The sequence below is a fragment of the Pelmatolapia mariae genome, linkage group LG8 (assembly GCF_036321145.2).
Source record: "Pelmatolapia mariae isolate MD_Pm_ZW linkage group LG8, Pm_UMD_F_2, whole genome shotgun sequence".
Classification (NCBI taxonomy): Eukaryota; Metazoa; Chordata; class Actinopteri; order Cichliformes; family Cichlidae; genus Pelmatolapia; species Pelmatolapia mariae.
This window is the reverse complement of record NC_086234.1, coordinates 20666783-20683045: the sequence shown is the minus strand read 5'-3', so window position 1 is coordinate 20683045 and position 16263 is coordinate 20666783. Positions and strand designations below refer to the sequence as shown.

At 40.0% G+C, this 16263-nt stretch overlaps 1 protein-coding gene across 1 annotated transcript; it reads left to right on the top strand.

Annotated features, from left to right (window-relative positions):
• The first annotated feature begins 14669 nt into the window (after positions 1-14669).
• On the top strand, positions 14670-15955 carry LOC134633233 (parvalbumin beta). Its single transcript, XM_063482109.1, has 4 exons — positions 14670-14730; positions 15090-15222; positions 15669-15778; positions 15930-15955. Exons 1-4 carry the CDS (start codon positions 14670-14672, stop codon positions 15953-15955), a joined length of 330 nt encoding a protein of 109 aa, XP_063338179.1.
• The last annotated feature ends 308 nt before the right edge of the window (positions 15956-16263 follow it).

Here is a 16263-nt window from a genome sequence, read left to right as displayed (position 1 = left end):
TGGTGCAGAATTGCTTTGACATCCCTGTTCTACTTCCTTGGGATTACTAATTAGACCTGGCCTCTGAATTTGACTCCATAACCACTAAATAAAGGAAGAAGTGAAAAATATGAAGTGAAACAAAGTTGAATGACTTTATTTAAGGAAAATGACTTTGCTGATGCAAAGGAGCTGACCTTTATTAAAATAAACTTTACATTTAACCTGTTTTTTGTTAGTGATTAAAGAAAATCACAGATTTAGGCTTAAAAAATTTTCGTCTTATGAAGTGGATGGGTTTTTTTAATACTGGTACAGATCATAAGAAACACTGAAAACAGGAGAATAGTTCAGCCTCCTACCACTTGGTGGCAGTAGAGTGTAAAAGTTAGCCTCAAGTGGCGTATTAAAAATTGCGGAGTACTTTATCTCACACACTAACACACAAACTGTAAAGCATCCTAGCAGGGAAAATTGGTGATGCTACATGTGCAATATTTGATTTTCCAGACATTCAGAGCAAGGAGGAGAGTAGCTTTTATCACTTAAACCGCTACATCAGCCGGTTGGTGCAACCAATGAACCAAGTGGTGAAAGGCCTGCACCTGTCTGTCACTTGGTGGCTGTCGCACTTATCCATGTAAACACTTACCTCGTCCAGTGCTGTAATCAAAGCGCTGCTAAGGGCGCAGCTCAGCAGGGCAAAGTGATACTTCAGCATTAAAACAAAGTGAACATGCAGAGTTCATACATGTGAGAAGGAATTTCCTTAAACTGTCAGGACTGCTGGCGGGCCAACGACAGAGAGAAAAAGTGTTGAAAGGCGTGACTGTGACCTCTGACCTGTACATACACACTCACGTTTAGGCACACATACTTGAACACAGCTGCGGTGCTCCTCAACAGGTTTGAAGTGTTTTTGAAGGAGCTGAGTTTAAGCACTCGTTGACAGAGCTCTTATTTACACACACACACACACACACACACACACACACACACACACACACACACACACACACACACACACACACAGCCATGATCAGATAAGAGCAGATCTGTTTCAGCAGCTAATCTTAAATGTGATGAGATTTACAGGGGCTTGTGGCATTGGAATATACATAACTATCTTTATTTGGGAATCAAGTTCTGTCCAGAGCTATATCCTCTATCTCACACTATAGGAACAGGAAACAGGACACTATGCTTTCATGATGAATCCTTTTATATAGTGGCTTGTTTTGGCCTGTAGTTCTCAGCAGTTGTTGGTTGGACCCTGTAGCAAACAATAAAGCCTGTTCAGAGGAATGTAGACTTTGTCAGTATATTAGCTTTCATTCTATATCCCCCGTCTTTGCTGCAGATACCCTCGCATTTCTTCTTCTCTTCCCCTTTTAGACGCTTAAAGAAAGTCTTGCTCTTTAAGTAAAAAGCAGCCATGATTCTGTAATGGAAATCACTGCATGGGTTCAGGAACACTTACATAAATCACTGTCTGTGAATACAGTTCACCGTGCCATCCTCGAATCCAGGTTAAAGCTCTGTAATGCAATGAAGCTATGTATTGGCTGATTCAGAGACAAACCTCACTTAAAATGGACTGAGGCAAAGTGGAAATAGTGAAATGCCTCAGTTTAAACATTTGAGATGTCTTCTAAAATATGGGTTTTTGCAAATCAGTGCATTCTCTTTTTAATTACATTTTGCGCAGCGTCTCTACTTTTGTATATAATTACATTACCATAGACTATAAAGCATTGTTCAATCCACTTGACACACTATTACATTGAAAGGCTACAGTGTTAACCAGTTACCGCCTCCAAGCAATTTTTAGGTTGCTACTTACGAACACCACGCGACACAAACTGCCAACATGTAACTGAAAGTCAAGGGCTGTGCTTTGGCCAAAATTGTATGTAAAACGGCTCCTCAGACAGAAAGACAGACGCAAAAGAGTGTCTCATGTCTGCTCCCACATGACCTGGGCTGTTCCCACTGGCTGCCACTTGCTGTCACTGAGACACTTCCTAACAGGGCGTGGGCAGCTCATGAGCAGTAAAACAGCTGATTTGAAACAGGGTTAAAACCAGGGACATTGTAGAGATAGCATAACAGACAATTTATAAAGGATTTCCACCTGAAGATATTTAATTTATGTCATTTCCTTATTTTAAAAAATGTCCCCTTTAAAATGTAATTGTTTACGTGTCACACAATAGGTATGTTATGTAGTGCTGTGCATCCATACATAGACCTACTTTAATCAGGAGGCAAATCAAGTTCAGGTTGCACTGGTCTGCGTTCACCTGAAGCCTGAGAAAGGGAACACTCTTGTATAATATCCACACTGGAGTTAGTTGGTTGTGGTTGCTAGGTGTACTAACATGGGCTAGAGTAAGCCCATACTGCAGTGCTTAGACCAGGGTGACACCCCAATATGTACATTATAAATGTCAATAATCTTTGAAGCATTATCACAGTTTACTTACTGATTACCCCACAGGGTACCTTTCTTGTTCTTCATTATAAACATATTACATGTATGTGTGAGTTTTATAGCTTTAAGCAACTTAAAGGCAGCAACATGAATACACACACTCAAGCAATATGCTTTGGGTTCATTCAAAATTGCACACACTGTCTCATTGTACTGCATACGCACACTAACCAGTTGCACAAGAGTGCATCAAAACAGTGCATGCATGAAATAGAAAGGCATGCACACATGCACATACACACTGAATGCCACAGACAATCACACATTTAGTGCTGAAAGACAGGTGCCAAAACAGAAGCACAAGACTAAACTGTTCCAAAGACAGAGGGTGGTGAGCAGTCCTGGAGGGTGGAGTTTAAGAGTACTCTTGGAGGGCTGGTCTTGGCTGAATTTCAGAGTGTCTCTGACATGCCCACACCGCAGCTGGTCAGATAGAAATAGTCAAAGGTGTAACTGAGCCCAAAAAGAGGAGGAGCGACCACTTTCCCTGGACGGAAGGACGAACAGGGTGCCTCTGTCACTCTCTTACTGTCTGCCTGCCTGTCTTTCTCTATGTCTGAGAGAGCATTGCAGGCATTAGTGAGGGACTTAAAGATTTAGTTTAGCATGCAGTGGAACATCAAGTCTAACCTGATGAGCCATCATAAATAAATAAAGCAGATAAATGATATCAGGATTTGATATCAAGACTGTAAAGTGCTTAATAAAATATATAAACATGATTAATAGTACATTTACTGGGTGATTCAACTGATCAGTCCGGATTTGATCAATCCTCTGACTCTTCAAACCTTTTGGTAACATTCAAGAATTATACTACAACTAACTACAACTGAAAATTAGGCTTCATGACAAAGTAAAATGACATCAAGAAAAAATGTGTCCAGGGCCAAAAGAAAAAGGAAACTAGCCAAAGGTCCTGCGGGAGGTGCAGGAAGCTGTAGAAGAGCAGGGAGCGCATTGTTCCACCTGCACTGCGGAGAGCCTTCCTGCAAAGTCATCATAAAAATCCATCATCTGATGCATCCACCTGGATAAGCCAGGACCATTATGGAAATAAGTCTGTTGTTGGGAAAGAAAAACTGTGGAAATAGTCTGCTTTGGGTAAACCTGTGCACTTTTCAGTGGTGCAGAAAGTGCAAACGTCTGCAGATGTCAAAATTACTGCTTATTGTCACAGATTTGCAAACTTTGCATAAAGCTGTTTGTAGTATGTCATCATGAGATACTAAAAATGGGGGGTGAGAAAAAAAATTTCTTGCTCTGTAACGAAAAATTGTAAAATCCAGAACTGCAGTACATTTTATTACAGTCCATGTCTGATAAAAAGCAAGTGTTACAATTTTCAAGGTGATGGCACATGTTTAATATAAAGGATCTTTACATATTCAAGTGTATGGCAGACACCTTATGGCTAAAGCTGTAAATAAACAGCTGGTGTTGGTCCTGAGTCTTAGTGGCAGGGTTCGCCTGGTAAATGCAATTAGCTAACTATTGCAGATTTGTTCAGGAAAAGCATTATATGTTATATGGACTCCACTTTTCACAGCCAGTGGCATCAGAGGCTCTCATAAACCACCCATCTTCATTTAAGCTTTTTACTCAGGGATACTTGTGCATGCATGTCAAAGGAGCCCAGGTTTGAATCACCTGCCCTACAAATCAATCAAAAGCCCACTCATCCACCCATGCCGCGGTCATTAAATCACTCGTACTGAGACTTTATGAGCAAGATTCACAGAAAAAGCCAATGATGAGACAAAACTGAGAGTCAGGGATGCTGATAAAGTGAAAGTGAGAAGAAAATATTGAGAGAGACAAAGAGAAAAAACAGAAAATCATGAGCATTACATGTCAGCTGACTGCACCCAAGGATACAAATTTCCAAAGCTATAAAACTGAATACAACTCTCATGATGATGGTGAGATGAGCCCATTTAAAAAGGTTCATATTTGTATAGTTTTAGATTTTCATTTAAATCATAATGCCAAATCTCCGTGGTTGTTTATGCTAATAAATTAGATGCAGATACAGAGAGAGAAAATGCTGTTTTTCTGCCTATCAAAGGTGAAGTGCAACCTACCTTCTGTTAATGGGAGCTTTACCTCGTCTTGTTTCCAGTCCTTTTGCTGGTTGTCCCATTATTCAGTGTTTCTCATTTTTGAAGGGAGAAAGGGGGGGAAAGGCAAATATTGCTTTTTTGATTTGTGAGTGCACAATGTTCAAATCCAAGTCCAAAAAACTAACTTGTTAGTACCCGTGAGAACTGCTTGCCTTGAATAAATCCTTGTAGCTCATCAGACCACTCCCTGCTAAGTTGCCTTACATGAGACAAGACTTTTTGCAGGTGCAGTAGACAAAAGGTAAAAGCATGAAACGTAGCAAAAGATCTGCATTGTAATTTTCTCTTCTCTTGTTGCTTGGACTTCCTTACAGCTGCCCGTCTGTCAGGAAAAGAAAAAAGAAACAAAATGCCCCAAATCACGATGTGTTTTGGACTGATGCCTCATCCCTATCTATCTCGCTCTGTGTCTATCTTTTCCTGTCTATCCCATCCCCCTCTTCCTCCTCTCATCCATTGCTCCATCACGCAGGAAGTCTGGTCTTCCTGAAAACAAGTCTCCGAGCATGGAAAGGGACAAGGACAAGGGGGGCAGGTACGTGTGGGGGCGCAGAGGATGTTTTTGTCATTCCACTGCCCCTCTGGTTACTGCAAGCCTCAATGTAGTCCATCCTGAGGAAGCCAAGCCCGCGTCACTCTGGTCAGGCCTTGGGCCCACACGTGCTCCCTCGTAGGGCCGGTGTGACGCAGTAACTGTAGCGCTGGAGTAATCCCTCCAAACAAACGCTGTTTCTTAAAAATCATAAAAGCTTTAACAAGCAGGAAAAAGTCAGCAGCAATCACAGCAGACGATCAAATGTAACACAGAGCAGCGCTGTGTGGTGAGGCTCAGTGTTAGAACAAAAGTCGAAGACTTTGCCATCTATCCAGCCTCCATTTCCTGTATGTAATCACTGCAATCTGCCAAGCCACCTGCAAGTGTGGGAATTTATCTGCACATGGTTTTCCACAGAGTCCCACTGACTGATTTACAGTGTAACAAAAAAATGGACACATTGTCCAAAATGGGAAGTTTTAGTAATAATCTTCAAAAGTAAAAATTCAGAGTCAGGCAACATTTACTAACGTAGCTATGCTTTTACAGTTCGAGTGAAAAAAACTGAATACGTTTCATGCTCTGTAAAAAGCTGGATATTAAAGGTGCAGAGGAGTCAGGCTGCTTTAAATGCAACAATTCAAATCATTTGAGCGACATATTAAAGTGATAAAGGGAAAAAGAAAACATTTAGCTTGAAATAATTAAGAACAATAAAGAAATCCTAGAGTGGGCACAGAAACACCTCCGTCAGTGAGTCTGCTTCATCTCTGCATCCACAAATGTAAGTGAAATCTGCAGCCTGCAAAGAAAAAAAATACATATTTAGAAGCACAAATGTACCGCATTACTGCAGTTATTACCTCTGCCATGTTTTTGGTAATGTTTACGAGTCTGTGTGTGTGTCATTCTGTCTGTAACACATAGTAACAGCTTAGCAGTCCAATAACATTTGCCTTACATCCACCAAAGTCTTCAAGGTCAAATTATGGTATGTCAAATTGACAGAAACCCTTATAACTTAGAAACTATGATTCTTGTAAGTGTAGTGTGCATTGTTAGCATATAGATAGTATCATATAAAGATTTAAAATATCATGACACATTTGACCTGTGACCTCTCATTCAATGTCAATAGATTGAGCTGAAAGTCAAAGTGATAATAATGCCATACAGAGTGTTTGTTTAAAGGTAAAATTATAGCCATTGTTTGTGCTGACAACATATAGACATATAGAAAATAAAATTATGGGATTCTAAATATCACATTACTTTGGACCTCTGATCTCTTCAAGGTCAAATAAGGTCAAACTTTTTTAAAAAGCATTTTATTTTGAAAACTATGCTTAAAATTCTACTTCCTTTGTTTGTATAAAAATCACGTTATAAATTGCATCCAAATACCATGTCACAATTTACCTCTGACCTTACTTTACGATATCACATCTGCCTTAAAGAAACCATTTGTAAAGAAGTTTAAAGTACAGTGTAATTAATTTCAAGTAGAGTGTAATTTAGCAGAAGAACAATGATCTTATATTATAAGTACACTGTACTTTTCAGGATGTGTTATGGAGCAACCTTGCCTTTTTATATCATAATGTTTTACATTGTTATTTAATATTTATTCTGTGGATGTGCACGATGAATAGTGTATTATTTAATTCATCTTTTCTTAAATTTACTTAATTTACTTAGAAAAATTGCATATACACAAATAAGTTACATATCATTTGCTTCTGCTTTCTTGAATAATACCTGGAAGTTAGGCAAGGTTAAGACACTTCATAATACGCCACATGCAGAGAAAAGTAAGATGGGAAAATATTGCTTTTACCAATTACTAGGAAATTAAGCCGTTTTTAAAATTGCTTACAGTATAATTATTTTTTATTTCTTTGTAAAAACCTAGTGTACCTGCTTTTAAGTATTTGTAACAGCCATAACTATGTTGCAATCTGCATATTAATACAATTACACCTTTAATGCGTCGTAGTGTTATCTAAAAAATAATAGTACTCAAAATTATCTCAAGTATATTAAAGTATGTTAAAGGTTTTTTTTAACAGGGCAAATAACAAAAGCCTGAACTTTGCTCTTGTATTATATACATTATGCAACATGTATTGTATAATGGAGGGGGGAAAAATCTTACTTTAAGACGTACGCTACTCTTTATTCTCTGAACACAGTAAGAAAACGTTCATGCGACGTGTCAATATATATGCTAGTATTTCTGAAACACATATCATACTTCTCCAATGTATGCTCAATCATCCAACTATGTCCCAGTTTTTGGGGCATACTTCTCCAAGCTTGTGAGAAAAGGCACAGCGATCCATACAAAACTAAATGCATTTAACTGTAAGTCTAGTGTGAATGTCTATTGTATGTTCCTCATTTTCTAAATGCTAATTTAGTATTGCTGGAAACAGTGTGGCTGTGAGCGGAGACAGCTCCATGGAGCAGAGCCTGAAAGTGACAGACTCCATAATAACAGGATGTTTACAGCATGCGGAAGCCCTGCCAGGGACAACCACAAGCAGGCAGCAACTTTGGCTGTGGCTGGAAACACGAGTGAAGAGGAAATGCAGGCCGGCCAGATTCCCTCCAGATGCACCGAATATAACCTCACTGACTGCTGTTTTGTTTACACAGACGCTATACCTGCTTGGGGTCTGTTTAAGTCTTTCTTTTTTCCACAGTGACCCCTGGAGAAAGAAAACACAGCTGTATGATGGCACACAGGCACAGTGATGGCTGATAAGGTCAGCTGCAGGTGACAGTGGACAGACAGAAATTGGTGGTTTCTGACATTTAGGGTGGGTTGAAGCTTGTTCACCTTCACCAGCTGTTTCTTTTTGACCATCAGTGTTCAGATTTTGCACCAGACATCACTTCTCCAATGAGCACTTGTAAACTTGAGTAAACAGTAGTGTAAGTAGTAGGATGTGAATACTTCCTGTTTGCCATAGGACAAAAGGCCTGCTGTCACCTGGTGGGTATCATCATTTCATCTGAGTTGATCTGATCAGATTCCTTTGGTGTAAAGAATTTTATCAAAACAGTTATCCGAAAAGAGAGCTTGAGTGTGTCTTTAAGCTTTTTGGACCAGGACAAAAGTGGCTACATAGAACAGGATGAGTTACAGTTGAGTCACATGCACAGAAAGCATTCTGATCTGCTATGCAAAATCACTTTTTGCCAGGACAATTTTAGTGTGTCGTTCGTTTCGGCTCTTGTTTCTGTGTTTGATGTTCATTTGTCACTGCACTGAGGTGAGGGTGAGATCGGCTGGGAAGGTCAGTGTGTCTGAGCACAACTAACCAAAGAGATTAAGAGTTCACATTTTTATTTTTGTGCTTTTTCAGGCATGTGTATTTGATTTGATGCCATAGTCACACATCTGTCTGCTTCCCAGGTGTTGCTGCCTATTCTAAGCTTGATATCACTTCCACTTTCCCACGGTGTAAAGCTGATTGTGACATCACTAGTCTCGTCCAATCAGCTTTTTGCCAGCTTTCTTTAGGCCAGTCAGCTGTGATTCTGATTCTTTAAATCTCACTGCACATTAGTCTTTCTCCCTTGCAGATGCCTTCATGCAACCCACCTCCTCCCCATCATCGCCTCTCGCTCATCATTCAGGCTCCATTCAAGCCTTCATCTTCATCTTCACCACCAGCATCTAGACTCCAGGGGGTCCTACCATAATCCCTATAACTGCTGGGATTTCATTCTGTGACGTGTCATCGGAGTCTAACCACCAAATACCTCAAACTGAATTCTGTATATTAATAAATCATGTTCAGTTCCATCATAAATGATCCATCCTTATTGAAATGAAGACAAGCACTCCTATAGAAAACAGTAGGAACAGCTTTAAAAATAGGTCTTTAGTGATCACATGATTATTATATAATTCAATTCTAATTTATATTATACCATTATATTTATTTGCCAGCCTTGTGGTCAGGTCTTATTCTGAAAAAACAAAAATCATTTTCACACTTTTTTTTTCTTTTTGTGGTTTCTTTGTTTATGAAAATAATAAAGGGCACTCATCGTTACAAACAATGAGCAGTGATTGCAAAGAAAAATCATTTCCTGATTATGTCTGTTGTCATTTTGAATCACAGATAAATACCAAATCAAATGGAAATGGTCTAAAAGCTACTATGTGGTGCACTGCTCAGAGAAAGCAACATTAATCATAACTAACAATGATTTTACTGTCACTAAACCAGCTGGTGCTGGTATCAGTGGCAGTCTCCAGCTATAACATGGTCTCTTGTCAGTGCTCTGTCATCCTTACACTGTCTTTTACTTTGCAAAGCTAAAATGTAGCTGGTGTCTTCATCTAATATTTTTATTTTTTAGAGTTCTGGTCAAGTCTGCACAAGATCTGAGTGATTTACTGCATGGGGATGATCCTGGGGTAATTTTTTTTTTAAAGTATGTTTTACTTTTAAATGAAAGCAATAAAAGAATTACAGTAAACCCCAAGTTAGATCTCACCTCTCTGCCATGTGTCCCTGCTAGAATATATGTTTCTTCATGGTGTGACTTTTACTGCCCAGTGAGAGACACAGATGAGTAGTTATGCACCTCCTGTTTTGATGTTATATTGAGCACTGGGTCACATCCAGACTAGCCAAGGGGGGTGGGGATGGGGGGAGTGCACAGGAGACTTTTGACTCTCCACTTAACGGCATGTGCAATTTTCCAGTCAGCAAATGAAGTCGCCCCAGTTTAACACTCCATGCGCAGTAATTGGTGTGAATATGTTTACATTTAAATTCCGTGTGTTCAGTATTTATCCCGTGTTCCTTGAAATCATTTTAAAGAGGTGATTGATTGATTTGCTATTTACTGAGATAGATGCAAAAAAAATTCATCAAGACTACAGATGAGCCATTAAAAGGAATGGTTTCTTTTGCCTTTACAGTTTACATTCTCGTACAGCTAATGCAGCACAAGGCTCTGGGTTAATATAACTCCTTATTTTAACAGATCGACTGCATGCATTCATCCCTACACTGGGTCTTTAGTATCTGTGGAGAATATTAACAATTCAAGTGGGGATCGTGCAGTTTAATTTTCACTTAAAGTTTAACTTTAACGTTACAAGAAAAGATATTCAGCCAGCATGCAACCAGCTTCAGTTAGAAAACAGTTTCCAAAGCATATCACATCTATTTGGTTCTTTTTCTTATTGTCTTTATAGATGAATGCTGGACAAAAAAAGTTAACTTGTTACGGTTCGATGTGGAGGACTCAACCGCAGGACTCCAGAATCAGCTGTACACAATAATTTATTTACAGGAAGTGCAGGGCAGTGCTGTATACAATTAAGTGAGGGACGGAGCTCCGGGGAAATCCAAGGGGGTAGTCACGCGTTCTCCAACTCTCCACACTCACGGCCACAGGTTCACTCTTCCACACTCGACACAAAGAATCACATGGGGAGGGAATCCAGGAGGTCTGTAGACGGGGAGACGAGGATTAGTTACACAGCTCACTTTTAAACACTTGACTTAGCTTTGCTGTAGACTTGACTTGACTTGACTTGACTTGACTTGACTTGACTTGACTTGACTTGACTTGACTTGACTTGACTTGACTTGACTTGACTTTCACTAAAGCCTGGCAGACAACGATCCAGCGAAGAACAGCAGTCACCTCCTGGCTTAAATGCTGACCGCCCTGATTAGGCTCAGGTGTTTCCTCTCACCGAGGGCGTGGGCCGAGGGCGTGAACCCACAATAGAGAAGAGGAGAGTGAGAGTGGAAGTTGGAGAGAAAGATAGAAAAAACCTCAGATCAGCTGGACGCTGATCCTCCTGGCCGTGACATAACTACATTATCACCAAAAGGAATTCAGATTGTTAAGAGTATAAATGGTAGTGTAAAATGGTGCTTTACCACTAAGAATCCTGCATTTATTTGTAAGTAACAGCAAAATGTTCATCAGCTCCTGAGTTAATTACTCGTTAATCGTGGATAATGGAAGTAAGATATACCAGTGTTTTGTGGATGCTTTAATACATAAGCACCAGCATGCTGGGGCTGACTGAAGTGACTGTTTCATGATAGACAGACACATGACTACAGAAAATAAAATAATTTAAAAATGAATAAAATTGCACTTTTAAAAAGTTAGAGATAGAAAATTTCACTAAACTTTTGTTCATTGTGAAGATTTTTTTGTATTACATTTCCACCAAACGGTTTCACTGCAGTAGTAAGACACCAGGGCTAGATAAGCTGGATCAATACCAGTCCAACTTTCTTTCTTCTTCTTCTTTCTTCTTCTTCTTCTTTTTTTTTCTTTTTTTTTTGTATCTTACTTCTAAACACTACAGACTAAAAATGCTTATTGGTGCAAATTGCATCAGGGGTGCACAAGCAGGGCACAGTTGGCTCATGCAACTGATCTCTGGCAAACAGGAAAGTGGCTCTGAGGTTTGGGGGACTGGGTGTCTGGCAGAGCTTCGGAGTACCTGCAGTGACCCAGCAGAGAAACTCTGCGACGGGATTAAATTTCTGATCCGACGCATTTACAGGAGTTCTGTCAATGATGCACATTTATTTGCAACTTTCTCCCAGATGGCGAGTCACTCACGTGCCTGGCAGAGGACAGAGCGACAGGAAACAAGGGTCACTTCTATTTCTGCTGCAGCACCAAAGAGCAACCTTCTACTCTGAGGTGGAGATATTGATTCAATACGTGCACTCTTCTGCACACAGAAGGCAAAATATCTGCGGCGGCCTAAACCCGTTTCACATGATTTTCTGAAATGTACATTTCAGAAGACGTCCCAGGATCATCCGTTGCTGCTTCAGATTACAGGTGTTCATGGCCTTGCTTGATGGGTTTCATTCCTGCTGTGAGATATTTGTAATTTAAGCCTGATATTGAAGAAGGGCAGAAATAGTTACAGTATCTATGGCTGAGTCGTTTGAGGTGAGAGACCTCATTTGACCACAGCAGATGTTAAACGCCAAAGACTAGTTTTACAGAGCTTTTAAGAAGATTTAAAGTAAAGAAAAAGCCCAGTGAAAAACATTTTAAGTACAATTTGTGGCTTCTGGGACAACATATGCCTGAAACCATTTCTGTGAAAGACTTATGGAGAACTGTCGCAGCAGTTAAACTAACAATTTATTACATGTCCAGAGCTTGAAATTAAATATGTTTGATATAGATTATGTTATGATTTGTACACACAATTAAATTCTGCTGGTATTTCAATAAAACTCCTCACCATCTCAATACTGCCACCTGATGTAGAATAACTGCATAACACCTGGCTACCCTAAAAAAAGCAAACATGATAAGGAAAGTCCCCCGGACTATCCCCGTTTAATTGTCATTTGTTTTGATAGTGCGTGAGAACTCGGTGTCATTATGCAACCACCCGGTGTCAAACTGGATTAGTTAAAAGGATGAGGATGATGATAATGGGTGCGATGATACCGAGGGTATCAGCTTTCTGCGTGTCCCCAAATAGCACCACAAATAGTTTCATCGCCATATGGAGAAATGGTTTGAATGGATGTAAGAGGTCCAGAAATAAGTTCTGGCATGAGAGCCGGTGGCTGTATGTAGGTACATGATGATAGTGGTGATGTACTATTAAATTAAAGCGTTTCAATTAATCCCTGGAGCTCCCCACTTCATGTAAACGTCTTCCTCCTAGTCCTAAGACTATAACTCACAGTTTGGCGTGGAAAATTATCATAACATTGTTTTAGTTAAGTATTGCTATTATATACAAGTCCCCTCTACGCATTCGTGGCAATAAAAATGAATGAAATGGGGCACAATGTGCATAAACATACATACGAATTAGGAAGATAGAAATCATAAAGACTCACAGAAACCGTAGTCCATAAGTTTGATGTAGATTTATATATATTTTAATAAGTCATATAATAATCATACACACATAATTGTTTTTATCAAGGGAATGGATAAGCAGGACAATGTTTTTCTCCATAATATAGTAGTATAATAGCTGATCAGCCTAGTGTTCTCAATGCTGCCATTATGTGAAGCTAAGAACAGCTGGAATAGGGAAAAGTGTTAAATGCATTCCCCTGTTGTGGCCTAAAAATCCAAAGAACAAATAAAGAAATGAATGTTTACATTTTGAAAGTGGTGTTTTAACTTACGTAGGTTTTCGACTACAACGTCCCTACCTGCAGTGATCAATCAGACCAACCAGCCTGTTCTGACATTGGAACGTCAGCAAAGTCATCGCAGACGTTTTACGCACGCCAGTTACGCACAAGCGCCGTTTCAACCAAACCGTGATCGGCGATGATGGTGTAAACGCACAGAGATAATATTAGCAAAATGTACTGAGTGTTTTTTTGTTTTGTTTTGGGGGTTTTTAAAAAACAAAAACAAAAAAAAACATTGCTTTATTAAAGGAACTCTTCTGGAGGTTATTTAGAACCAAAGCTGGCGAAGATAGCTATTTAAGGTCATTTAAAGAGTTCATAATCAACACAACGCTTTTTCACATTAATACATTTATCATTTAAACATGATTAAAGACAACGTTTGAAACGACATTCATTAATGCACAGTCAACAAGTGAAATTACATAAACACAAAGCTAAAAAAAATAAATAAATAACAGTATTAAGTACAGTTGACTTGGAATAAGTCTTTCTGGCTGTCAAAGATAATATAAAAGTTTACCCCAGCTTTCACTCCGAGGTGTTCTGCACACTTTAACAGGCTGCAGAGTATGTTTCAACCAAATCAGCAACATATATTATTAGCCTTATGCAATATTAAGCACTTTCACATAGGCCTACGCTTAGCCTACCATTTAAGCATCTTCATTTATGTACATATAAATAGAACAGCTCTGTCTACTGGACACATTTTTTGACTGACTGCTTTGCACACAGTGTCTGTTACATAGCCTATGCATCATATTTCGGGTGAGACAAGGTATATAAGCTGGTGAGAGTCGCTGGGAGCTTTACTGCAGTCACCAGATTCATCTGAGCGAATCCACTCTAGTCTTAGCCAGACCCCAAGGTGAGTTTCACTGAAGAGTTGCAGACCTGTAGGCAAATCCACTTCCTGACTCAGAGAGTTACAGGGCTTCTACTTCTTCATGCAATGGGATATAAATCATGTCCAGATTTTGAACATCACAAGGCCAGATTTCAGCTTTGGACTAACAGAGGAACCAAATGGAGAAAGAGGAAAAAAAAATTCAACTACAGATGCAAAGGAGATTTAATCTTTTGCCTTTTCTCCAGGCTTTATTTTGGAGAAATTGGACTACCTTTTGTGGCTTGGAAGACTCACAGAGAGGGACTATGAATTATACTGCATGGCATAATTAGTATTGCATGAAGCCCTGTAACTCTGAGCAGTGCACCACAAAGTGCACTGAGGGAAGTTAAAAGGTGGCCTTAGATTGAGAGTAAAGCTGCTTCATCGTGTCAGATTTTCCCACAGCCTGACTGACTAACCGATGACTTGTCCTCTTCTCTCCTCCCTCAGTAAAAAAATGGCATTCGCCGGAGTCCTGACCGAAGCTGACATCACTGCAGCCCTTGCAGCTTGCCAAGGTAAACATGATGAAACTCATAGCATTTTAACCTACGGAAAGCCTAGACAACAGCCAAACTGTGACTGCAAAAACTTTGCATCCAGTTGCAAAATATTCAAAAAAAAAAAAAAAAATCTCAGGTGTCTACCAGTAGTAAAGAGAGCTTTAAATGGCTGTATGTCTCAGCATAAAGCATGCACCAGTGCATCTACTGTAAGAAAAGCTGACCTGCACGTTAGAATAAAAGCTGAGTGATGGTCAGGAAGGGAAAGTGGATGCAACCAAATGCCAGACCTTACATGCAGAAACTACAGCCTCTGCAAAACACACCACAGCCTGTGTCTGAGCTATAACCTCCCCCTGTCCATCTTTTCACAGCTGCCGACTCCTTCAAGCACAAGGACTTCTTTGCTAAGGTCGGCCTGGCAGCCAAGTCCGCCGATGACATCAAGAAGGCCTTTGCCATCATTGACCAGGACAAGAGTGGCTTCATTGAGGAGGATGAGCTGAAGTAGGCACCCTCTCTTAAGTTTCACCCACAAGCTCCTCAAAGATCTTGTAGCACGGGGATCATCTTTCTCTGGCTCACAGTGAATTCAGAATGATGTCAGAGGCCCAAAAGCATCTGAGAAGCTCGGGCTACTGGGTGTTCTCCTAGACTGCAACTCAATACCAGTTCTCTCCTTCAGTGCCTCTCGCTGTAGGGTGACGTAGAACAGAGGACAAAGCATAGGAATTATAGCCTGCTTACATTTTTTTCATGACAAAGCCCAAAAACCTCAGCATCCAATAGAACGAGAAGGATTCAGTTAGAGATATTTAGTATGCTTTTTAAAAAGATGATCGGTTTAGCACAAAATATTCACTGTGATCCCGGAAAACAACTATTCAAAGAGAGGCTTCTCTTTTAAAAAGAAAAAAGCATGCTCATCATTTCTCTCTGATTACCCTCTTCAGGCTGTTCCTGCAGAACTTCTCCGCCAGTGCCAGAGCTCTGACTGATGCTGAGACAAAGACATTTCTTAAGGCCGGTGACTCTGATGGCGATGGCAAGATCGGAGTTGATGGTGAGGAAATCTTTACCTCCAGAAGAACAATGTAAAGGCCATCCAACAAAAGCAAAACAATAACCTTCTTTCTTTCTTTCTTTCTTTCTTTCTTTCTTTCTTTCTTTCTTTCTTTCTTTCTTTCTTTCTTTCTTTCTTTCTCCCCCTGCAGAGTTCGCTGCCTTGGTCAAGTCTTAAATGAATGAACTGACCAACTGACTGACTTCACAACTCTAAAGGAACAACTTGAATCAAGACATCCTTTTCCTCTCTTCTTCTCCTCTTCCCATTCACTCTCTCTCTGTCTCTCTTCAGTTCTCCACACCACTTTTATACACTCAACCTTTCACCCCTGACCATGGACAAACTGCTCCCTCTCTTTCTTTCTCTGGCAGTGCAGACCCCAATGCTGTCCACGATGAATGTAACCAACTAAGTGTATAGCGTGGTTGACTCGTGTCTTTCTCTCTCTCTCTCTCACTTCTGTCGTCGTTTTACTGTGACTT